This window comes from Quercus robur, chromosome 2, assembly GCF_932294415.1.
Source record: "Quercus robur chromosome 2, dhQueRobu3.1, whole genome shotgun sequence".
In the NCBI taxonomy this organism is placed as follows: Eukaryota; Viridiplantae; Streptophyta; class Magnoliopsida; order Fagales; family Fagaceae; genus Quercus; species Quercus robur.
In genome coordinates, this window is record NC_065535.1 from 88,054,955 (window position 1) to 88,081,398 (window position 26,444).

The window sequence follows — 26,444 nt, forward strand, 5'->3', positions numbered from 1 at the left end:
TGGGATGCGGTGGATATTGGTTGGACTAGGCCGGAGGCTGCCAAATCCATGTGGTATAAGGTAGCCCTCGTTGCGTCTAATGTAAATAGCAAAGCACTTAACGCTATTTTTTGTGGTGTATCTCCAAATGAGTTCAACAGGATATCTCACATTTCTATTGCCAAGAAGGCATGGCAGATATTGGAGACCACATATGAAGGAACGAAGAAAGTGAAAGACATTAAGTTGTAGCTTACCATTCGGTTTGAGGAGTTGAAAATGAGTGAGGACGAGTCATTTGACTCTTTCTATAGCAAGCTGAATGAGGTGGTCATTGGCAAGTTCAACTTGGGTGAGAAAATAGAGGACTCAAAGATAGTGAGGAAAATCCTTCGATCATTGTCAGAGAGCTTCCATGCAAAGGTTACAGTAATTGAAAAGAGCAAGGACCTTGATGATATCAAAATTGAAGAACTGATTGGCTCACTTCAAACATATGAGCTGTCATTGCCATCCCAAAGGAAGAGCAAATCCCTTGCTCTTAAGACGATTAATGAAAGGGTAGAAGCTCACGACTCATCAAATGAGGATGTTGTTGAGAAAGATGTTGCTTACCTTGTGAAAAATTTCTGAAAATTTGTGAAATTCAAGAACAATGGAAAATTTGGCGATAAAGAGAAATTTCCAAGTTTCGGAAAAGAGAAAAAAGACTTCAAAAGGAAAGATGGAAAGGAGTCTCAATCCACTCAAGGAGTCACTTGTTTCGAATGCAATGGACATGGCCATTTCAAGAAGGAATGTCCTAATTATTTGAGAATGAATGGCAAGGTGTATGCCGCCACTCTTAGTGACTCAGACTCTTCCAATTCTGATTTGGAGGAAAGCTATGACGGAGAAGGGAATTACTCTGCTTTTATGACTATTGCTCATGTTGAGTCTTCGGAGGACTTGAGTTTGCTTGTATAAGAGCTTGGGGAGCATAGTGATGAGGAATCAATGGGAGTTGTAGAAGAATCGGATGTTGAAGAAGATGAAAGTACAACGGGTCTTCAAGAAAACTACAATTCCCTCCCTGAGAAGTCAAGAGAATATGCAAGGGTAGCCAAGGCAGCTGTTAAAAAGATGAAGAAGGCAAATGAGGACTATAGAAGTCTCCTAGTGCGATATAAGGAGGTCAAATGTGAAATAAAGACACTGAATGAAGAGGTAACTGAAGCTTACTCAAAGATAAAATTTCTTGAACTTGAGGTGGTTCAAGCCAACGCTAAAATTGAATGAGTTTCCTCCAAGAAGCTTGATGAAATACTTTCTCATCAAAAACCTTTCTCCGACATAACCGGATTGGGATATTCTGGAGAGAGTAGTTCGGCTGTCAATATCTCCAAGGAAGTAAAGTTTGTGAAAGCCAAAGAACCAATGGTAGCTACCATAAAGGCTGAGAAAGTGAAGCCGGAGAAAAAGAGGAATGTGACTGACCAACGGGTGTTGAATAAGCCTCGTAACCAATCAGTGATCAAGTTTGAAGCCAAAGGGAAATCACTTCCAAAATCACAAAGAGGTCCGAGAACAAACCACTTTTGCCATCACTGTGGAATTCAAGGTCACACAAGACCCAATTGTCATAAGCTACAAGCATTGAAGAATTCAGGTGCTCAAAGGTCGAGAGGACTAAGAAATGACAAAAGGAATTGGGCTGTTGAGCAATCAAGAGGTCGAGATGGTGATTCTAGAGTGATGGACGTGATGAAAATGATTGATGCATTCACCACCTGTTTGACAAGCTTCACTAGAATTTTTGAAAGCCCTAACACTCATACCCAATCCTATAGGGATATCACCCCAAACGCACACGGTGTGTGGGTGAAGAAGGGTACTCATGCATAAGCATTACAACATGTCCATGCATCAATACTTCCTATGTTTTGTGACTATGCTTGGTTGTGTGCTTTTTGCTAGCTTGAGTTGAAAATTGTTTGTTTGTTTGCATTTGTTTTAAATGTTTTTACATTATTGCTTTTGACCAGTCTATTCTTGATTTTGTGTCAAAAATTCAAAAAACACATAAAAAGTAGAAAATCCAAAAAGTTTGATCGACATTATTGTGTTTTGTCACAAGCATATTTTGCCTTGTACATTCGTACAAATGGCCTTGTGTATTTATGAGCGTAGCTTGTTCCTTATACACTCATATCATTATGGGAAAACTCTTGACATCTATGTGATTGTTGTAAATAGATCTTCAAACTTGTCATAAATGATTAGTCAATAATTTTGTTGATCTTAAGACATGCATAGACTTGTGCCTATATATCTTCCCACTCTTTTATTTTATTGTTTTTGCTTAAAGAGCTCAACAAATGTAAATCTCCAAATGAAAAGAGATAATGAGCTGTAAAAGCTTGTCGCGCATACTAATATTTGACTAGGAAAAAGGAAAAGTGACTTAAAATAAAATGTATGATGCCCAAAAAGCCAAAGGCTTGCTCATCAAATTGAAATATTATAAATTTCAGACATCGATCTCAAAATGAGATATATTGATTCAAAAAGATCAAATGTTATGATGTGAATGAAGCCAAATGAAAAGGTCCAAATTATGTTATCAAGTTTATGTGAGAGGTCATATATGCATATTTCTATAATTGAGATTGGTCACTTTTCCTCGTGCTAATTGTGTATGACTTGGTTGAATTGATCATTGAAACTTCACATTAGACTAAGGACTATCTCATTTTTGATACCCACACATATCACACATGTCTATGTTCAAAGAATGCCATATTCATTTGTGTGATTGTACTTGATTAAATGTGTTTCACATACTCAATTTTTGTTGATTAAACACAAAACGATTTTTGAGTGTTTTAATCGTTTTTGGAAAGTTTTTTTGTTTTTGCAAAAAATCAAAAATTTCAAAAACTGTGTTGCCTTGTTTTGGCGACTTGGTCGCGAGTCAAGCCAATCGCATGCCCCAGTTATGAGCTTACACAGTAGGTTTACGTGACTCACTGGCGAGTCAAAGTCCCAGTCACAAAAAATATTTAGAAATTTTTTCAAAAATTTGGGTTTTTAAAGTTCTCGCGACTCGGTTTGGTGACTTTTTCGCAGGTGGAAGCTTCAGTCTCGAGCTTACTCAGGGGTTTTCGTGGCTCCCTTCATGAATTTCTCGCAGGTAGACCTTCCAATTGCGAAAAACACTTAGACAAAATTTTCAAAATTTTGTCACAAGGTGTTTGGTGGTTTGTCCTGGCAACTTGGTTCAATCGCAAAAAACGTGTGCTTTGTGCATATTGGACAGTTTTTTTTTTAAAAAAAAAACTTTTCAGTTTTCCCTCGAACATTTTTTACTATTCATTGTCTTGTCCGTTTATTCCTCTCTCAAACCCATCGTGTTTCTCACATAAACTACCATTGTTGTTCATCGTTTCTACTTCAATATTCAAGAAAAAGGTATGAGTTTTCTTTTTCTCACTAAATATTTCATGTTTATAGCCTTGGATTTCTTGATTTTTGAGTTATTATGGAGTTTTGAGATTCATGTTGTTCGAATATGGTTTGGGTTTATTTTTGTGAGTTTGGTTGAATGGATAATTTTGAATTGGTAATATGATGCCTGATATATATATTTGTTGTTCTAGTGTATGACTCTCATTTCTGTGTTATGCCTGTGCTGTGTTGTGCATTTCATGCTTGTAGTAATTTGTCTCAAAGACAGTTACTTGTGTTTTTGGGGTTTTCCTAGACTACATTGTGCTTAGATGTGCCTGCACACTCCTCACTTTTGCACACCACACACACCAATGTTACTCATGCTTAAATGTTGCATGCTTGATCCATTTATCATATTTAAGTGGTGTGTCTTTCTAAATGTCTATGTATATTTATGTCATGGACTAAAGTGGATCTAATCAAGTCTATACTTGTGTTTCATGGTTTTGCACTTGATTCTCTGTTGTGTGTATGCTATTTTGCAGATGTCTCGTCGTTCCTCTTGAGGAAAAGAACCTGTAACTAATGTTTCATCATCCCCTGTTTCAAAGCGAACTCGACATTCTCAAGCTTCTAACAGTGAGAGATTCAAGACTCTTCTCGATTCACAGACCTTCTCAAGCATTTTTGTAGATGCTCCTACTGTGGTGGAAAGAGTTGTAAAATTTGATACCTTGGGAACAACATTTATTCCTAGGATATTTGAAGCAAAAGATTGGGTTGATCTGTTTGGTAACTTCGAGCACCCGATTGATGAATTGGTTAAGGAATTCTATTCAAATGCTAGATACACCAGAGTTGAGTTGTAGTGTTGGGTACGAGGAAAAGAGTTTACCATCAATCCAGACTACATCGTAAAGGTTCTTCGCATCACTAGATCGGCAAATGTAGACCTCACTCCTTATGATGATAGACAACTTCAGGTACAAGACATTCTTCAAGTTCTTCGGCCTGATCATGAGATTTCAAGCAAAGGTACATCCAAAGGCACTGCAAAGTTTTGCACCTGATCTGACGACTCTTAAATTGATCATGTTCTTTAACCTCTGCCCACTCTCGAACACTACATTCATCAACCTTGGAAGAGTGCAATTTCTATGTGATTTCATCAACGGAGTTCCGATTGACATTTGTGCCCACATTTTTCAGATCATTGGGAAAATAGCAACTCGATCGGCAGCATGAACATGCCTCCCTTTCTGTAGTCTTCTTATGAAGATCATGGTCCTTGAAGGTGTTCGTCCACCAACAAATGGAAAAATACTGCCACGTCTTCGACCATTATCCATGATATCTCTTCAAGCAAGTAAGAGTCACTCCTTCAAAGCACCTAAGAGTGAATCTTTCCCTCTTACTACCTCTTTTGGTCATGGCTCAGCCACTCACACTATGCCTGTGCATACCGAGACTGCATCTCCTCACACTCCTGAGTTACAAACGACTAGCACTCTGCCTGCACCTCTTGGCTCTTAAGCTAACATAATGAGCACTTCACTTGAGAATCTGTATCGGCATATTTTCAGATTTGAACGAGTTCTCTACTCCAACAATCAAGTTCAAATGCATCTCACTGCCATTGAGACAAAATTAGATGCTATTCAACAAAGTTGGAGGACAACCTTTAGCTATTTGTGCCAAAAAGGGGGAGATAGCATATAGTAAGGGGGAGAGCAACACAAGAATGGGAAATGTGCATATTGAAAGGGGGAGTTGTGTGAGCTCAGAAGAAGGATACTGATACATACACACTTACCTTACTTTTGATTTGTCTTGGCTTACTTTTGGATTTACTGTTTAAAGCTTTTGGTACATTGGTTTATATATATATATATATATATATATAAAAAAGATGATTTTCAATACTATGTTTTGTACCCTTGCTTTGTAGCGTAGTACTTGTTGATTAATGTTATGCATTTTCTTTAAGTACATCACTCTTGTGCCCTTTGTTGGATTTTATATCCTTAATGCAATTACCTTGAGTTGTTGCATTGGTTGAGTGTTGGACATGCAAATGATACTTTACATTGAGCTTATTAGCTTACATGTCCGGATGTTCATTCCCTGTGTGAATGAGCACTGTGGTCACTATTTATAGTGATTGTGGTCAAGTCATGGTTTATTGCTTAATTCCATTTTGCTTGATCGCATTGTGCTTGCTCCATATGCATTACAAGTTTTCTGCATACAATGATCATATTGTGTTGTTTTTTCAGGAGATGCTTGTACTTGTGGTTCAAGAGCTACACAAATTCTAAAGTTAGGTGTGGGTGATTTTTGTTCAACTGTTCTCAACTCACATGTTAAGTCTAGAGTTTGTTTTAGGGTTTTGTCACAGAATTGTCAAAGAGGGAGATTGTAAGGTTGAATTTAATCAACTATTTTGTTGGCTTTATTCTGTGCTAAATTTGCTTGTAATTCAGCATTTAGAAACCTTGTATTTAGGTGGGAATCATGTAAGGTTAGTGTATGAGAGAGTGTGAAGCAAAACTCAAAAGTATGCAACTCAGCAGGGCCTCACGACTGGCTCGTGACTGGCAAGTTTCCAAAAGAGGCACTCGTGTGAAGCATGCAGAGGAGCTGAAGACTCACGCGAGCTGTTGCACTACAGGACAAAAGTCCCAGGTTGGCCAGGCAATTAGCTCGCGACTTAGTCCAATCGCGAGGCTAAGTCGCCAGACCACTCTGTTTGGGAAAAATTGACCTTTCGCATTCCAAACACACACCAATATAAATACCCCTTATACCCACGAAATGTAGAGATCTTCCAGAGAGAATTTTGAGAGAGAAACCCTAGAGAAAAACAAGATTGACTCATCCACAATGTTCATCATTTGATTCTCCAAATCTCTCTACTCTCACCCTCTCCATTGTTACATCCTTGAGAGGTGCATTTGCGAAAACCTTTTCTCACCATACACATAATTGTGAGGTCGCTGTTTGGTGCTTGGGAAGCAGTTAAGAATGGACCAATTGATATTGGTTGATGTTATGGGCTATAGCAAAATCCGGTAAGCTAGAGAAGACAAAGGTTCGACGTAACCTCGTTGGAGCAAGAAGCTTGGAGGGCTTAGATACACTGGGTAGATTAGGCTTGGAGGGTCTTCTACTGTTCATATATCCTAACTTCATTCTCTAGTGGATTATTGACTGCTTGGAGGGCAGCAGAGAGGTTTTACATCGAGGACTTCGGTTTCCTCTTCGATAACACATCGTTGTGTTGTCTTTGTGTTTGCATCTCTCTTCCCTTAATCTTTGCCTTTTAATTTTTGTTGTGGTTGTGATTTTATTTGGTTTAGATTGTTTTATCAATTCTGCTTTATATTCCACACATACATTGTTTGATAATAAACTTGAATCGATAATTTGTAATTTAGGGGTCTAAACGTTCAAGGTGTTTTACGCACTATTTGAACTTTCAATATATAACAACAAAAATATTATTAAGAGTAGAGGTGGCAATTCGTGTTCATGTGTCAGGTTTGAGTTGTGTCAACTTATAAATATTTGACTATATGGGTCAACACTAACCCGATATGTTTATTAAACAAGCCAAGATTTCTCAATCCTAAGACGACCCATTTATTAAACGGGCCAATTGTATTGACTTGTTTATCAAATTTTATCCAAAAAAAAAAATAGTATTAACTAAATTGATATGATTATGAAAAACCAATATATATATATATATATATATATATATTAATATAACATTCAGAACCAATGAGTAACTGCATCACAAATAATCATTTAAAATTAAAGCATATCTCAATATTATAAATAATCAATTATAATATGTCCCAAAAAAAAAAAAAAAAAACAGAACAACTAATAAGTTTATATACCTAAGGTTTGAAGGGTATATTGGTAAAATGTTAATTAATTAAACGAGTCATATAGATCAAACGGATTCCATAGGTTGGACACTAACCCAACTCATTTATTAAATAAGCCAGTTGTGTCAATTCGAATATGATACTAACTCATTAAGTCTCAAACTATAACCTGCTAATTTCGTGTCGTGTCCAATTTTGTCATCCCTAATTAGGAGTGTATGCTAGAGGGAACATAGTATAGTGCCTTAGAGAAAATTACAAGCAAAATATAGCCTAACAACAATACAATTTTGAAAGCCCAACACAACTATATTCCCATGAAAATATATATATATATATATATATATATATATCTCTTGATTTCCTAAGAAAAGAAGACAAGATTTCCAACAAAACTATATATATATTTATATATCTCTTGATTTCCTAAGAAAAGAAGACAAGATTTCCAACAAAACTTGTTGATATCATGAAGATTCAAAAAAGACAATGCAAATAAGATCCAAATAGAAATTAGACATGTGTTTGTATCATATCATTTCTAGTACACTGATGCTCTAGATAGAAACTAAACCACCAAAAGTGAAAATAAAAGTTCAAATCTGATCCAATTATGTTAATAATAATTCGTTAGATTCTTTATTTTTTTTCTTTAGTTGGGACTTCTACTCATATGTTATATATCCAACACTTTGGACTTACGTTCATTTGTCAAGTTCAATCAAATTGTATGTAATATATAGGTAGCACACTTATTCAAGGTCACTCATAAATTATCTAATAATCATTCAAAATGATTAACAATGAATATGCTATTTCCTCAGTTGTGAGGATCAACCAAAAGATTTTCATGAGTTCAGCTAAGTCAGAATTTGAAATTTGTCTTAAAACTTGCAGATCAAATAATTAAAATTGATCAATCAAATTTGGTGAACTACTTTCATTGTAAACCAATATGAAATGGATTTAACATTTGTGGAAGGATGACCAAACTCCAAATCACATTGACAAGACAAACAAGTTTTTCTAGGACAATCTACCACATGGGAGATTGGCGAATTAATTACAAATAATTTGTTAGCATAAAAGTAAATTAACAAGCCAGTTTCTAAAAATTAAAATTCCACGTGGTTTTCCTTTGTGTTGAAATTCTTACTATTTTCTTTTCCTTTGCACCATCACCATGTATTCTTTTCACTTTCCTTATAAAATAACTATAAAAAAAAACACATGACATATTGAAATTGATAGAACATAAAATAGAATACAAAAAGTATGATAGGGAATTTCTTTTCTTTCTATATTTTGGTCATAAACAAAAATTATCTATCCCATTTTTCGTATTCCACTTTATACTCTACAAATAATGATTCTCATGTGTCGTGATTTTTTTTTTTTCTATTTTAAATTTTGGTTATTTTATAAGGAAATAAAAAGGAGTATGTGGGAAGTTGTAATTAGTAGAGTATAAAGTAAAATACAAAAAGTGAGACATAAGATTTTTATTTATTTGTCTTGTATTCTATTTTAAGATTCCCCAAAATATATTCCTCTTTGAAAAGTTAATAGACATAAAATTGATTACTTGCCTAAATTACCCTTTACTATATTTAAACACAACTCTCTCTCTCTCTCTCTCTCTCTCTCTCTCTCTCTCTCTCTCTCTCTCTCTCTCTCTCTCAAGTTAAATTAAATACCATTCTTCTCAAAAAAGATTTAATATAGTAATTTTAGAAACCCATGTCTTTTTTTTCTTTTTTTCTTTTTTTTTGGGGGGAAGACAATGTTAGGGTTTGTGCCCCCAAAATCCAATTTATTATCATATTTTAAGTAATTAAATTATTAATTATATGAGACTATTGTACATAAACTAATTGGACATTATCATATAGTCTTTAAGATGCATTGTACGTGATTTATGTGGTCTAGTTACAAAAGATATAAATGACAAGTCCCTCGTAAACTCAAAAACTTAGTTTGTTGTCGAAGATAAAATTGTGTGTTTCATCTATGAAGACTATAACAAGTCAACCAAGATGATTTGTCTTTAATCATAGAATTGGAGACTTCTAGTAATGTGATGGTGTGTCTTAAGTGCTTAAGACAAATTGAAGGGGACCATTGTAAGATTGATTATTTAATTAACAATTGTTACATGAATAATAAATTTCACGACTTCTATTTTTATAAACTCTCAATCCTGATACAATTGTGACCATTTTCATGAAATCTACATTGCTTTGACTTATCATAAATGAGATCTAATATGACGAACAAAACCTTTGTATTCTAGGCAACTGCAAATAGTATTAAAGGAACACATATTCTCAAAATTGAATCTATAGTCTCTTTCAATAGAGACATGAAATATACCATTGAGATAAGTTTAATAGGAATTGGTTATTCAAAGTACTAAGACGATCACTTCAGTAAAAAAAAAAGTTACTAAATTTTATATTTAATGAAAGATTAAATTTTGATAAAATATATAAATAACTAAAATATTAAATTGTGGACTCAAGGAATAAAAGAGTAATTCACAAAGTGACAATTTATTATAACTTTGTTCATTATGGATGTTTCATGAAGGGGTCAAATGATATCATATTAAAGTCTTGGGATATAATTTATTAATAAGGCTTAAAGTGCAACTATACTTCCATAGTGATACTTGTTATATAATTAATGGTAACTTTGGATGTGTCAAGAGCTAATGAAAGCCCAATACCTATTGGAGTTAGAGCCTTAGTTGTCTCTTTGGTCCTGTCTCAAGCCACATATTAATGCCCAATTGGGTTAGCCCAAAAGGCAAGTCCAACTAGTTAAAACATATGTAAGATGGAAAGAAAACAATTTTCACTTGTATTTCTCTTCAACAAACTTTTCATTACAAAAGAAAAAGAACGTGATAAGGTCAGCACAAGATTAGTTGTGGGAAGCTGTTACAAATGAGTGTACTTTAGTTTGGAGGTTGATAATGTGCTGATGTTGTTTCTCTCTTTATCTCACATTTTTTTGTTTCTTTTCTCATTTTATACACATGTTTCTTGTTTATTTAACTTGTCATTGTTTTTCACATGATATCTTGATGCATCTTGTTTAGTGCCTTTTTAGGAAAGACAGGTTAAAGCAAAGTCAAGATTCCAAGACTTCTTCTTGTAGCAACTTCCAAGCTTCAAATCTTTTAGACTAAGCTTACTTTCTATGTAATCAATTGGGGAGATTGTTAGTTTAATTTTCTCTCATAATTAAGTTTGTGGTTTTGTCACAGATTGCTAAAAGAGGAGATTGTTAGGGTCATATTTTTTATATATTGGCTCATCCTTTGACAAAATGCACTTTACTTGTAGTTGAGTTGATCTAAGTTGGGTTTAATGTATCAACAATTATGTGAAGTTTACTTTACAAGTGGTATCATTAAAGGCATAAAGATTGATCCAAGAAATAGGTGAAGAAAAGTTATTTCATTAAATCTTGACCCTTGTTTCGACACTAGCATCTATCGAGATATAATGAAGAATTCTCAACACAAGCTCGACACCTCTTGAAACCCTAGCCTCCTCCTACAAAAGAAAGAGATATTGTTGCTTTTCTTGAATGCCTTTGGGTTCTGTAAACAAGCAAAGTCTTTAGCATCAACATTGAAGATCTTTTGATGTTTCTATGTGAAGCTGTTGCAAATCAACTACAACAATCAAAGAGTTGTTGTGGAGTTAGTCACGTATTAGGATCCATGTAAAAGAGTTAGTCACAGATTGGAGATTTGTGCAAAAAGGGAAGAAGTTTTTACAAGATCAAGTTCAGTTGGGTATTGAAGGAAAGGTTCAACTATATGTTGGTATTTTGGGATAATCCAGAGTAGTGGTAAGATTCCTTATACTTGTAACCATTTGTCCTTGATTTGTGGGTTATTGGGAGTGATGACATGAAATTCACCCGATGGGATTTTTGCCTTGTGAGAGGTTTTCCCCATTTGTCAACAAATTATTATGTCAATTTAATTTCCGCTACACTTAGTTTATTTTGTGATTCTTGGTGTCTCTACAATTTACATGTAATTTAACCTAATTAATCAATTTGGATAATTTAATTAATGAACCAGGTTCAATCTATAACCCTACACAACACTTTGGAATTACGTTCATTTGTCAAGTTCAATCAAATTGCAGGTGTACCTAATATAAGGTCACTTATTAGTCATCTATTAATCATTTTTCATTTGTCAAGTTCAATCAAATTGTATGTAATAAATAGGTAGCATACAAATTCAAGGTCACTCATAAGTCATCTATCAATCATTGTAATATGATTAATAATGAATATGCCCTTTTCTCTGTTGTGAGGAATAACTAAATCATTTTCATGAGTTCAGCTAAGTCATATATTGAAATTTGTTTTTCAACTGGTAGAATTAATAATTAAAATCGACCAATCAAATTTGGTGCACTACTTTCATTATAAGCCAATATGAATGGGATTTAATATTTGTGGAAGCATGACCAAACTCCAAACCACAACCACCGGACAAACAAGTTTTTCTGAGACAATCCACCACATGGGATATTAGCCAACTAAATACAGATAATTTGTTAGAATAAAAGTATATTAACAGGCCAATATCGAAAAATTAAAGGTCCAAGTGGTTTTCCTTTGTTGTTGAAAATTTTCATGATTTTTTTTCCTTTGCACCTTCACCGTGTATTCTTTTCACATTCCTTATAAAATAACTAAAAAGATAAATAAATAAACACATGATATATTGAAATTGATGAAAAATAAAATAGAATACAAAAAGTATGATAGATAAGGAATTTATTTTCATTCTATATTTTGGTCATAAACAAAAATTCTTTATCCCATTTTTTTTTTTTATTCCACTTTATACTAATCCAATCATGATTCTTGTGTCATGATTTTTTTTTTCTTTTTAAAGTTTTGGTTATTTTATAAGTGTTTGTTTTTAGACCCCTTAAAATACAACCAAATTAACCTAGTTATTTAGCCAAGTTATTACTTAATCCAAATTTCAAATCTAGGTTAACACAATCATATAATCATATCAATGTAAAGTGTGAAAAATAAATAACACAAAGATATGATGACCTAGGAAACCAAACCGATAAAAACCTGGGGAGGATTTAACCTAGCTATCCTCAAGATAAAACAGAATCCACTATGAAAGAATCGAAATTTATACAATAGCGACTTAGACCACTAACATCCTATTGCTATCTTAAGTAGAAAACTTACTGACACGACCACGTGCAAACTCCGAGACCACAGACTCTTTTTTTCTTAGATTCCCAGCAAGTACAAGCACTCCCACTTGTGTATCTTTAAGCTCTTATTGCAGCAACTAAAACGATCATCAAGTTCTCAATGAAATCTTCTTCTTGATAATCCTAAACATGTGTGAAGGCAACCGCCTCTCAGATCTCATAGAAGATTCACACACACAGCAAGCAGAGCAACCTAAAAAACGTGACTAGGGCTTCCCTTTTATACCTAGGGCAAAAACATAAAACCCTACACGTCATATGGGCTTAGGGCTGAGTTGGAAATTCTATAGAAAAAAACATTCTACCCAACGTTCGATCGATCGAGTCTAATTCTCGATCAATCGAGCCAGTCAGAATTGCACACTTAATTCTGCAGTTAACTCGATTCCAGCTTTACATAAAAGACCTATATTTTGAGCAAGTCTAAACAAGACTAACATCTGTTTTGATCATGGTTTGCCAACAATACAAAATAGAGTTCTAATACATTAGTTCCTAATTACTTAGAACCTAACAATAAGGAAAAGAAGGAGTATGTGAGAAGTTGTAATTAGTAGAGTATAAAGTAGAATACAAAATGTGAGACATAAGATTTTTATTCATTTGTCTTGTATTCTATTTTAGGATGTCCCAAAATATATATAACTCTTTGAAAAATTCTCCTTAAGCTTTTAAATGTGTCAATTTAATCCCTAACCTTTTGGTAATGTGTTCAAATGATCCATACATTTAAGTGATAGATGGAAAATACTGACATGACTAACAGCTCAAATAAATTATTATTTTATGTTGCTTAAGATGCCACATGGACTGCTAACTCAGCAACTAAAATCCTAACTAATCTAATATTTGACGGGCAACCCAGTTAAGCCCCTCTCCCAGTCATCACCGGTGTTGTCCTTTTCTCTCACATTCCGTCTCTTCCCGATTCGCCCCTAGAAAATTCTGTGAAAGTAGCATATTGAGGCATGGTGGGTTGTTGAAGAATGTTGTGTAGATTGGTAGTGCTATCAAAGAAGGAAAAGAAGGGAACAATTTAAAGTTTATCTTAATGTGTATGATCTCACACCCATGATTTGCTATGCATATTGGCTCCGCCTTGGGATTTTAGTGACATTCCAATTGTTCCAATTCAGATATGTGGGTATGCTTTGTGTAGAATCGACATTTAAATATTTGAAATTTTTTTTGGGTCAATTTTTGGGTGAATTAGTTATGAAAATTTTCTTAAATGGGTTGACTATGATTTTTGGGATCTGGGAAATGAGTTGTTTATTGTTGAAGCAAAATTAATAGTTATGGAATGTTAGATTGTTTTGTTGTTTGGGTATTGAGAAAAAGAGAAAAAATTACTAAACTCAGATTTATTTAATTGCAGCTTAATTGGGGTTGAGTTTCTCAATAGTCTAAGAAAGAAGAACATTCTAAGAGAAACTTGTTTCATTCGCCAGCGAAGTGAGAGATGCCATGAGAGCAGAAGACAGCACTAGTGACGATTGGAGAGGGACTTAAATCTCACCTAACGGGTGGCTAATCAAATATTAGATGAGTTGGGATTTTAGTTGTTGAGTTGGTAGTCCTGGCATCTTATATAGCATAAAAATAATATTTTATTTGAGTTGTTAGCCATGTCAATATTTTCTATTCATTACTTAATGGTAGGGACCATTTTGGCACATTACCAAAAGATTAGGGACTAAATTAACACATTTAAAAGCTCAGTGACTAAATTGAGATACAAAGTAAAGGTTAAGGACCAAATATATAGTTTACCCAAAAATTAATAGACATAAAATTGGTTACTTCTCTAAATTACCCTTTACTTTATTTAAATAGCATTCTTTCACTAAAGGTTAAATTAAACAACGTAATTTTAGAAACCTATATCTTCGTTTATTTGGAGGACAATGTTAGGATTTGTACTTTAAAATCCAATTTATTGTCATATTTTAAATAATAGTGTTTAATTATATGAGAGTGTTTGTAAATGAACTAATTGGACATTTTGTAAATGAACTAATTGGACATTATCATATAGTCCTTAAGATGCATTGTATGTAATTTATGTGCTTTAGTTACAAATGATACTAATCACAAGTTCCTCGTAAACTATAAAACGTAATTCGTTGTCGATGATGAAATTATATGTTTTATTTGTGAAGACTATAAGGCCTAGAGAGCAACTATATTTTCATAGTAGTATTTGTTATATAATTAATGGTAACTTTTGGCTTGTCAAAGAGCTAATGAAAGCAAAGCCCATTGGAGTTAGAGTCTTATTTGTTCATTTGGTCTCATCTCAAGCCACATACTAATGACCAATTGTGTTAGCCCAAAAAGCAAGTCCAATTAATTAATCAATTGATTATTTAAAAAGAGTTATTAAATAAAATAACTGCCTAAGTACAAATCTATATATATATATATATATATAAAGTAGAAACCTTATGTGGGAAAGCATAAGGTTCTGCCAAGTAGCGCTTTAATTTTGTATTTAGCCTCTTTGACTTTTTTCTCATTAACCTTTTTTTGCTGTTACTCAAAAGATTATATTAACTTCTTTTTATTGTTATCTAAAATATGGGCTGCTATTGAAAATTAGTCCAAATCAGACCAAACCTTATGAAAAGCCAAAGCCCACTTATTCCCTTACATATTATGACCCAAGCATGATCTATTTTCATGTGTAGATGAAAGCCAAGACCCTAACCCACTTCCAAAGTCTCTTTCTCCTCCCCCACATGTAGATGAAACTTGAAAGCTAAGACCCGAACTCACTTAGAAACTCTCTTCCTCTGTACAAGCTTCCCTTCAGACTACACACACTCTTCAACTTCTATGCAAACAATAGTTTATAGTCCGGATTCAGTGATCTCATCTGACCATACCAACATTCCTACTCATTTTTGAAGTTTAATTTAGCTCTTCTACGTAAACTAATAGAGATGTGCAGTCAAGGAAAATATACAATTACTCTAAAAAATTTATAATAAAAAAAAGTACAGTCTAATCTCAACAATCTCACTATTCTATTTTCTCTTCCTCTTCCAAAACTTCTCTCTCTCTCTCTCATTTTGAGTCGTATATTAGGATTCCCCAAATTGAAGACAATATTCAATCTTACCAATGGGTTACACATTGGAAGGATTGTCTTCTAAGATAATGAGTGTTTTTCTTGCTGTGTTAACAAAATGTCAACTAATATGCAATATGGCATAGTCACCAATAATCATATTACATTCAACTATATTTATATTAAATTTTGAGTTGTCTGGGATACTATGGTACTAGATCCATCATAAGCATAAAGATGATCATAAGTTCAAATATTTGCAAGCAATTGAGATAGTGCTATCATAGATTCTGACAACATTTGTCCCTTTTGAAAATCTAATCAATTGATAGGATTCTAGCTACAAATATTTTGCATATAATCTATGATGCAAAAATAATTTTGATATCACATATGGTAGAAACTAGAGAGGACTATAAAAAATTTTAGTTAGATGCATACCATTTATTTTTTAAACTCTTCTTGTAGTATATATTGTTTCAGTTTGAGACCAATATACTTTAATTATATTTTTTATGAAAAACTTGAGACCAACATACTTTTAGGCAAAATTTTCCCATGCATCGCACGGGTTACTAACTAGTGTTTCTAAAAATAGTTCCTAAACTAATGCCCTTAGGGCATTTATTAACTTTTCCCAAAAAAAAAATGCAAACTAAATCAGAAGCTAAATTGAAATTATAGAGAATTTAATTATCTAAATTGGTGCCAAATCAACAATAGAATTGGACAATGATTGGGGCCAAAACCCCCGTCCCATGAGGGAATCCCATGCACAAGCAATAAGTATCGCATGCATTTTCTGCAATAAATACAGCGCCCCCCCCCCCCCCCACCCCCACTTATATATATATATATATATATATATATATGTATGTATATATATATATATCTAAAAGTTCAACTGTAGTATTTATTGTTGCTACACTCCAGTTGAACCACATCAGAGGCCATGTTACTATTTTTTTTTTTTTGGTTTTCCATCTTTATTAATTGCCTATTGCAAAATTAATCATTTGTGGCCAACGTGATGCACTACATGCAATCACAAACTCTAATTATCTATTGTCTATATTGAAAGCTCCTTTAAATATTGAGTTTCATTTTCTTTTCATCCTTCTAAATAAATATAAATTTATATATATATATATATATACACTCAATCATTGAGCCACATTTTCATATATATATATATATATATATAAAAACTCAATCATTGAGCCACATCATCCACTTATTTTCTCTTTTAAACTTTTCTTCTCACTACTCTCAACCAAAAAAAAAAGAAAAAAGAAAAGAACAACAAAAACAAAACCCTCTTCTTCTCCCTATTAGTTCACACTTACAATTACACTTTCTCCAACCTTTCCCTTCCCTCTACCTTCATCCTTTCCTCTTTCTTATAATTTGACTCTTCTTCTTCCCATTTTATTTTGTATAAATTTGACATCATTTCTTTCATTCAATCCATATTTTATCCACACTCAAAAATTGTGAGTATATATCTCTCTCTCTCTCTCTCTCTCTCTCTCTCTCTCTCTCTCTCTCTCTCTCTCTCTCTCTCTCTCTCTCTCTCTCTCTCTCTCTCTGTGAATTTTTGTTCTTTCTTATAACTCTAATTAAGGTTGATGGTTTTTTTTTAAGTGATATGTGTTTTGGTATTGTGTTTTTATTACAATGTCTTTTCTCTTCCTTTTATAGCTTTGGTTGAATTTTGGTTTGGGCTAATACTTAGTTTTTTTTTGGAAATAGGAATTTGGGTTTATATCAAAACACAATCTACATGGCTATGAATTTGAATATGCCTACCAATTGTTTGAATAATAAATTATTATATAGTTTATCTTTTATTCCTTTGGTTTCATTTTAATTTTGGTTAAGATAACATTGTAATTTTGTGATGAGTTTTTTTTTTTTTTTTTTGAGAGAATTTTGTGATGAGTTTTTATTATCATGATAATCTCCATATTCCTTAAGAGAGAGAAATTTGAATAACTAATTTGAAACTTATAAAATATATTTGTATATTAGGCAAATATAACACACTATAATAGAAGTTAGAAGGATGTTCACCTTAAAAAATATTAATAAAAATAAATAAATAATAGAATGATATATTTGTATAGGTAAAAAGATAAAATAAAATATTTGTAAAAAACTTTTTTTTTTAAATAACAATACTTGAAGTAAGCATTACTTTTTATATATTACACCTCATTACGTATTATAATATATATATATATATATATATGAACAAATTTTAGCTACAAAATTCGTTGTAGTCTAATGCTACAACTTTAATCAATATCTTTTTATTAGAGGTGAATTTTAATAAATCCACCATTGAATTATATTTTCTTCTTATATCCTTCATGCTTGCAAAATTTCTAAACAATCAAAGATCAACAACTATATCATCAATAAATTATTTAAATTACAAGTTTTTGTAGTTTAAAATTATGTCTTAAATATAATCTTATAGATCATATAGTAAATAATATCTGATTGTTACAAAATTTGACATATGTATTAAGAGCGTAATGAACATGCACTCCTAAGGTTAGATTTTCAAAATATATAGTAATGTTAATGATATTAAGTATGATTGTAGTCTAAGATCATAACCAATTTTGTAACTAAACTTTATCCTATATTTATTCACGCATCGCGTGAGTCTGTTGCTAGTGTACAATTAAAAGGAAAGAAAACAGTTTTCTCTTGTATCTCTCTTCAAACAAGCTTTTCATAACAGAAGAAAAAGAACTTGTTAAGGTGAGCATGACGTTAGTTGCGGGAAGCTGTCACAAATGAGTGTACTTTAGTTAGGAGGTTACTTATATGTGTCAAAGTTGTGCTGGTGTTTAATAGATTGATGTGTAATAATTTATTGTAATTGAGAATGTAGTTAGTTCGTTAGTTTGATAGGAATACTAGAATTGGATACAAATCGTAAGCAACTAAATTGAAAGTACTTACTTGGTTAATTAGTTGGCTAGGAATACCAGAATTGTTACAAATTGCTGGCAACTGAATTGTATAAAGGGAACAAGGATCTCAATAATGGAATCATTGAAGAATTAACCCAAGCCATTACCTAATCTCCCTTATTCCCTCTCTTATCTCTTCCACACTTCTTGGAGGCCGGGTTGGCCTCAGATTCAACCCAAACTATCTTCCTTTACTACTTAATCCTTAGAAAGATCTTAATAGGACGTACGAAGAATTGACCACACATCTTGGGCATTGTGTGGAATTGGGCTAAAGTTTGAATGTTCTTGAGATCAATCATCTACTCTGTTTCTTAGAATCACCACATTAAGGTATGCTTCCTAGTTTTTGTTCTAGAATTCAGGATTGTATATTATTTCTCAATGAAGTAGATCCTTGTGTTGCTTTCATTGCATTATTTTGTATGTGATGCAAAACTATGTTTTCCAATAGACAATGCATAGGACTATTGGTGCATTTGATTGAAGTGAAAACATGGAGGACAAAAAATGGAAGAGAGAAAATATGAGAGATTTTAGGTGAGAAGAGTGCTTGGTCGGAGTGATATGAGGGGAGAGAGAAAATGGTGGGGCTCGATTATTTTCTCCCCCCACCCCCCCCCCCCCCAAAAAAAAAAAAAGAGAGAAAATGAGGGGAGAAAATGTTGGCCCACCAATTTCTTTTTCTTTTTCTTTTTTTTTTCCTTTCTTTTTATGGGTTATTTGCTAAATGTTTGGCTTGCTTATTTTATTCCAATTTTTTTTTTCACTTATAAAATATTTGTATAAAAAAAAAGTTAGATAATAGGGACATAAGAGTAAAGTTATACAAACTCTATTTTTCACCCCTCCACTTTTCCATCCACCAACCAAACACAAATAAGGAAAAACTAAAAAAAAAAAAATTTCTATCTCTTCACTTTTCCATCCTCTCTCCTATTTTCTATCCTTCAACTTTTCCGTCTCCAACCAAACCCACCCTATGTGCTAAGTGACATTCCTTTATAAAACCAGATTTTCTAAACCAAACATAAAAATACTTGGTTTGACTCAACCTTTCAATTAACTGAGTTAGTATATATCATCCTAAAACTTGTTTAACTTTGAACAAAGGGGCCTATAAAATAAATGTAAACTTTGGTAATTTTATCTCAATCTCTCAATTAAATGATGAGTGAGAGTAGCACCAATGACTTGGGAGTTGATACATTGTATTTGTAAACTGAAAAATTATTAAATATTCCCAAAATACAGTGACATAGTATTTCTTTTTTTGCATGAATTTAATTAGCAACATCCACTATTACGTGAGAGGGAAAATACTACGTCACTATAGTTCCAAATTACTGGATGATTGTTATTGTAATCCTAAGTGAGAGATCTCCTGTGATGCATTTATGATATTGTGCTGGCTTATTAACTAAGTTCTGATCCAGGTATCAGTTGGCTTGCTGAGGGTACAATGATGTTCCAGAGTGTAGTCCTTAATCTCTTCATGTCCTTACTCTTTTTCTCTTCAACCATCACCACTGCCATTGCTGCCTTGCCAAAACAACAAGAGCTAGATCGAATATCAGCACTGCCTGGACAACCACCAGTCACATTTTCTCAATTTTCTGGCTACATTACTGTCAACGAGCAATATGGACGAGCTCTCTTCTACTGGTTGACTGAAGCCACTTCTTTTCCTGAAAAGAAACCTCTTGTTCTTTGGCTCAATGGAGGTTAGTTTAGCAAATTTCTCACTTTAGTTTAATTTCCACCAACTACTATTCTTTTGTAATTCTAGGGTGGTAGGATAATAACAATTATTAATGAAAAGGGAAGGTCATAACCTCATAGGTGCTTCAATGTGGATTACTAAAAAGACGCAAATAATATATTTGTGAAAAGGTTGAATACAACTACAGATACTCATAAATAAATTTTGTTTTCTTTTAAGTAGAAAGGTTATACAGTTATACGTATTTTATTATGCTTCATATGAAAAGGTAATGTATGCTCTACGGGAATTAGTTTTGAAATATTTTTAGAAACTTTTTATAGAAAAAGAAAAATATAATTAATTTTTTTGATGGATTTTTATATTTCCTATAAAAGTGGTGTAAAACTTTTCCTTAAATGGTTTATTAATAATTTTCTTAAGAGCATTCATTAACAAGACACATCTTTTATTACTAACTTGTAACTATACGAAAATTATGCTACTTAACAAAAGATAACTACTTTATTTTGTACCTTCCACGTGGCTTAACTTCACAAAAGATTGACCTGAATCATCTAATTAATAATTATGCATTGCATAATTGTGCAGGGCCAGGTTGTTCATCGGTGGCATATGGAGCATCGGAGGAAATCGGGCCATTTAGAATTAACAGTACCGGTTCATCACTTTATCTCAATGAGTATTCATGGAATAGAGGTATCAACCACTACTCAAAATAATTAATATTCAGCAAGTTGGTAAACCTTTATCTTTTCTAATTTGTGGCTAAAATCTATCATGTCTTACTTTTTGTGCTTACAGAGGCAAATCTTCTATTTCTTGAATCACCTGCTGGTGTTGGTTTCTCATATACAAATACAAGCTCCGATCATTATGATTCTGGAGATAAACGGACCGGTACTAGATTATGATGATGATGATGATTATTATTATTATTATTTAATTTCCAAAAAATTATGTTGTAATTGAATCCTATATGCGTTACCAATTTTGTAACACAGCTGAGGATGCTCTAGTATTTCTAATTAGCTGGATGTCAAGATTTCCACAATACAAACATCGAGAATTCTACATTGCTGGGGAGAGCTATGCTGGTATATATATATATATATATATATGCAACAAACAACTAATAATTAACTTATTATTACATAATTATGAGCAATTCTAAATAATCATAAGCTAATGTTTTCATTCTTTTTATAGGGCATTATGTTCCCCAGCTGGCAGAGAAAATTGTCGAATATAATAAGGCACTCTTGCAACCCGCCTTCAACCTTAAAGGATTTATAGTAAGTAATACATAATTAACAAAAATTTAAACGCCAAGTTTGATCATAACTCTAATTAAAAAATTTCAATCAAATTATGCAGGTGGGAAATGCAGATTTTGATCATTACTATGACAAAATTGGAGTTATAACATATTGGTGGAGCCATTCAATGATATCTGATACAAGCTACAGATCAATTCTCAAGAATTGCAATTTCAAAGAGGTAAAGGAATCACTGGAATGTGAAAGTGCACAGAGCTATGCTGAGAAATATGAGCTTGGATTCATAAATGAATACAGTATTTATACACCACCTTGTATCACATCGATTAATAATACTATGAGGCCTCCAAGGCTCAGAAATACTCTATTGCATCCAACTGTTTCTGGGTACGATCCATGTACTCAGAATTATGCAGAGAAGTATTATAATCTACCGGAAGTGCAAAAGGCAATGCATGCAAATGTTACTGGAATTCTTTACAACTGGACTGCTTGCAGGTTTTCTACTTAACTACTCGATACTTTTTTATTTATGTATTTACTTTTTAATAATTTGAAAATTGGAAAAGAGTGATTTAAACCTGGACATCTTCTTTAGAAACATTAATGAAAATGTGAGTTGAGTCATAAGGTTATTAACTTTGTTTGTTTATTTTTAAAATTGAAAACATAAAACCTAGGCATTTGATGAATGCATATGCTTATATATAATTTTCTATTGTGCAGTGATGTTATCATTAGCAATTGGAAAGATTCTGAATTTTCTATGTTGCCGATATACAAGAAGTTGTTTGCAGCTGGTCTAAGAATCTGGGTTTTCAGGTAAAAGTTTTTAAATTCTAGGGATAGAAATTTTTATAATTAAAGTAATATTGATTTTATATTAACATCACTTATATTAACACACATTACGATATTTGTGCCCTAAACTTCGAACTTTTTATAAATAGATATGAATAAATAAATTATATATCACAATGCATGAGAAACGATAAAACTCGGCAAAAATTTCACCATTGTCTCACTTTTTTTTCTCCTCCTTGAAAACTAGAATAGAAATATGATTTCCCCAAAGTATCTTGGGTAGTGTAAGTTGTGTTCCCTGGAAGTACAAGGGAAAGGCAAGTTATTTGTTGTCTACTAGTCCACGTGTTTGAGATTCTATTGGGGAGCTTCTCCATCATAACTTGGTACAATATAGTACAATCGCGACGAAGAATTTCTTGGGTTTTGTGCACTAATTGCCATAGATCAATATTTGTACCTGGGCACTTGCTGTCACAATCACTTGGTAAACATTGGCTTTAGCATCACGTGGTAAGTAATTTTTTGTCGGTGACTTGGATTGGGCTACGTACAACTACAAGTGACTAGCCAATATTAAGAGACTATTTAGTTGAGTAGTTTAAAGAATTATTATTTGGAGTTTTTTAAAATATATGTAGGTAAAAAAGTATGTGAAAATGTGTAATGTTATTTAAAATGTGAAAATGTGAGTTTGAACTCCCTTACCAAACAGGCCCAAAAACACTACAACCATGAACAAAAAGATTATGTTCAAGAAAACCTGTGTGAGTAAAATTTTGATACGACCCATCAAAGAAGAACAATTCTCTTACCTTCCTTTTGATTCAATAACATGCGCACTGTAAAACTATTTGTACTAGGTTATGGCACATTAAATCGTCTTCTCCGACAAAAAGAAGCACTCTACTAGTACTTGTAGGCCTCTATGGCTCTGAGCAATTGAAAGTCATTGATAGTTTGAACAATATCCTTACTGCTTACCCTCTTGTTGTAAATCAATTTCACAATGTGTAGTCACATAACATCCCAATGAAAATTTAACATGAACAAAATGTCTAAGATTAACAAAAATTTTCCCAACTTTTCCCCATAATTGTGATATTACAAAATGCAAGTGGTGAAAAAAAAAAAAGTTGATCTATGTTAAAATGACAGGCAATCACAATTAAAAATAATTGTCGTAAAAATTGTGACTTTTTTATGTGATACTAAAATTACTCTAATATTAATGTCGGTAAAAGATCTTCTGTACGGCAACTCTTTCACTATAAATCTTCATCTCTTTATTTGAAATTCCCTATGTATGCTTAATGATCATAAACATGGCCTTGCCTAGCCATCTTCCTAGCTTGTACACTTCTCGTTGCATGCAAATTTTCTTTTTTCTTTTTTTTCTTTTTTTTTTTTTTAATAAAATCTTGCATGCATATTATGATCCATTGTGTTTGCCTCCCATGCATTATTGATAACTTACTGTTTATAGCCTAAAGCTTTTAATTTGTTTATTAACATACTCAATTCCATAACGAAACAAACAAATAAGCAAAATAAATATTATGAAGCTTTAGCTGCGTGAGAGGTTGTGGCGATACAGATTAAAGAGTAGTGTAAATGCATTGCTTTTGATTTGAAAAGTAAAATGTAGAAACAAAGAGAAAGATCTAATTTTTAAGGCAATTGCTTTTATGTTGATGCAGTGGAGACACAGATTCAATGGTTCCAGTGACTGGCACTAGGTTAGCTCTCAGCCATCTCAATCTCACCATTAAAACTGAGTGGTATCCATGGTACGCAGATGAAGAGGTAATTAAACAATTTCTTACCAAAAATTAGTCAAAACCTACAACACACTAACAAAAATATATAAATAGGTAGATAAATATTTACAAAGAAATGTTACAATAATCTGAAAATTATTCTTCTTTTATAGGTAGGAGGATGGACAGAGGTCTACGATCAGCTAACTTTTGCTTCAGTGAGAGAGGCTGGTCATGAGGTTCCACTATTTCAACCCAAGAGAGCATTCATTCTTTTCAAATCTTTTTTGGCGGGGGAGGAATTGCCACATTCTTGACAAATTACTTGGAGATGATAACTAAAGAAAATTGATTATATATGAGCAACTTATTAATTAATGTAATTGTTTCATGATTTGGATTGATATGTTACAAATCGAAAATTAGTGCTTCAATATATGGAACATGATCCTCTCCATTTCAAGTCACAAATCCAAAAAAAATAACATCTTGACCATGTTTGAGAAAATTGAGAGGATAAACCGTCACACTTTTACTAATGGCTTCCTTTCCCTATGTGTCTAGCCATTTAATTTAGAAAACCAACTGAGTAACCCAATTTCAATCCTTAATTAAGGACCAAAAGCAATTGAAGTGCACCACAGATACCAGTATGAGATGAAGAAATAATTACTCTAAACCCTCACCGAAGCCTGGAGGCATTCCCAAGCTCTGGGCAAGATCACTCACCCTCACCTTCATGGCCTAAAAAATATAAGGGCTTAGACTTTCGGTTCTATAGCAAAGGTGGAAGAAGAGTTTCAAACACACACACCCAAAAAAAACAAAAAAAACAAAAAACAAAAAAACCTGAAATTCTCACCTAGACACTCTTCTGATGTGCATCCTTGTACACCTCAGAAACTAAAAGCGAAAGTTTCTGCACATAATGGAAAACATATATGTATAAGTCTCAAGTAGTATCAGAACCCTAAACAAATTGGACACTTTAAGTTTAAACTATTTCCTAAATTTTTAAAGATTCTTCGATATTCGAAGGCTGACAGAACCATTATTAATCAATTAAATAGTTTGAAATTTTTTCCTTCTTTTCTAAATATATTTCCAAGATATGCACTCAATAATACTTGGATCCTTAAATGGGCATGTTTCTTAGCTTAAAATAAAATGGTTGAGCATCATTAGATACTAATCAAGATTTTTTGTTTTTGTATGTTAAGAGTGTTACCCAGAATAATGTTTACTGGTTTTTCCACCCTTTTCCTTCATTCCAGAAAATTCTCTTCAACAGTTTTCCAGTTAATATCTTTTCCAAAATTATTCTTAAAAGCAAAAAACAAAAGTATATTGACAAGGTCAAATTCAACTTTCATCAGTCGAGCCAGGCCAGGAAATCAAACCAGAAATTTCCCCTAATAGTCACCCCAAACTGCTAACTTTTACATCATATTCTGCTTACGTTGTTTCAATTAAAAGAGGTACACAAGCTATTATAATAACAATATATCTAAATGGCAATGGATCAGTAACAGCAATGAACATGCCCATAAGGATACAAGGACAAGAATAAGATAGTGGAAATGCAAAGATCCAATGGCTACAAAAGTTTTCAATAAACAAGAACATCTCATCCAAGATTAATTACGCTGCTTCAGGGTTCATGTGGTTATCTCATGGGACTTGAGTGATTATATTTGCTCTTGCAAAGCATCTAATCAAGAAATCCACATGCCAAACTAGTGTTCCATAAATTCTGAACAATGATATAGGGAGATCCAAAACAGACCCTTTTAGGAATTTAATAGATGTGAGAAGATCCTGCTATAAGAGTATACGTTTTACTTTTTATTTTTAGGACCATGTTCTCCCCAATATATAAGGGATGGAGAATGAAGTGCTAAGTTCAATCTCATACCGATTTATAATAAAAATAAAATAGGCAAACTACACAGACCTCCCTTAAGGTTTTACCAAATGATACCGTCCCTCAAAAATTATGGAAGAAATGACACTCCTTTCCTTGAAATTTGTATAAATACAAAAGATAAATCCTTGAATGACTTCCCTAATGAAACGTTTCATTTAAAAAAAAAAAAAATTCTTATCCAAAAAATGGACAAAATGACACTTCTACCCTCTTGAGGTTTGTATAAATAAGTATGAACTTTTTTATAATAAAATTGAAATTTTCAGTTAAGGAATTTAGTAAGAGAGAGCATGGACTAGTTTGTTGC

General features: G+C 32.8%; 1 protein-coding gene across 1 annotated transcript; it reads left to right on the forward strand.

Annotated features, from left to right (window-relative positions):
- Positions 1-20,102: 20,102 nt before the first annotated feature.
- LOC126715640 (serine carboxypeptidase 24-like) lies at positions 20,103-24,527 on the forward strand. Its single transcript, XM_050416356.1, has 7 exons — positions 20,103-20,367; positions 20,958-21,065; positions 21,576-21,661; positions 21,744-22,144; positions 22,373-22,468; positions 24,151-24,256; positions 24,384-24,527. The coding sequence occupies exons 1-7, from the start codon at positions 20,106-20,108 to the stop codon at positions 24,525-24,527; spliced, it is 1,203 nt and encodes a 400-aa protein (XP_050272313.1). The 5' UTR covers positions 20,103-20,105.
- The last annotated feature ends 1,917 nt before the right edge of the window (positions 24,528-26,444 follow it).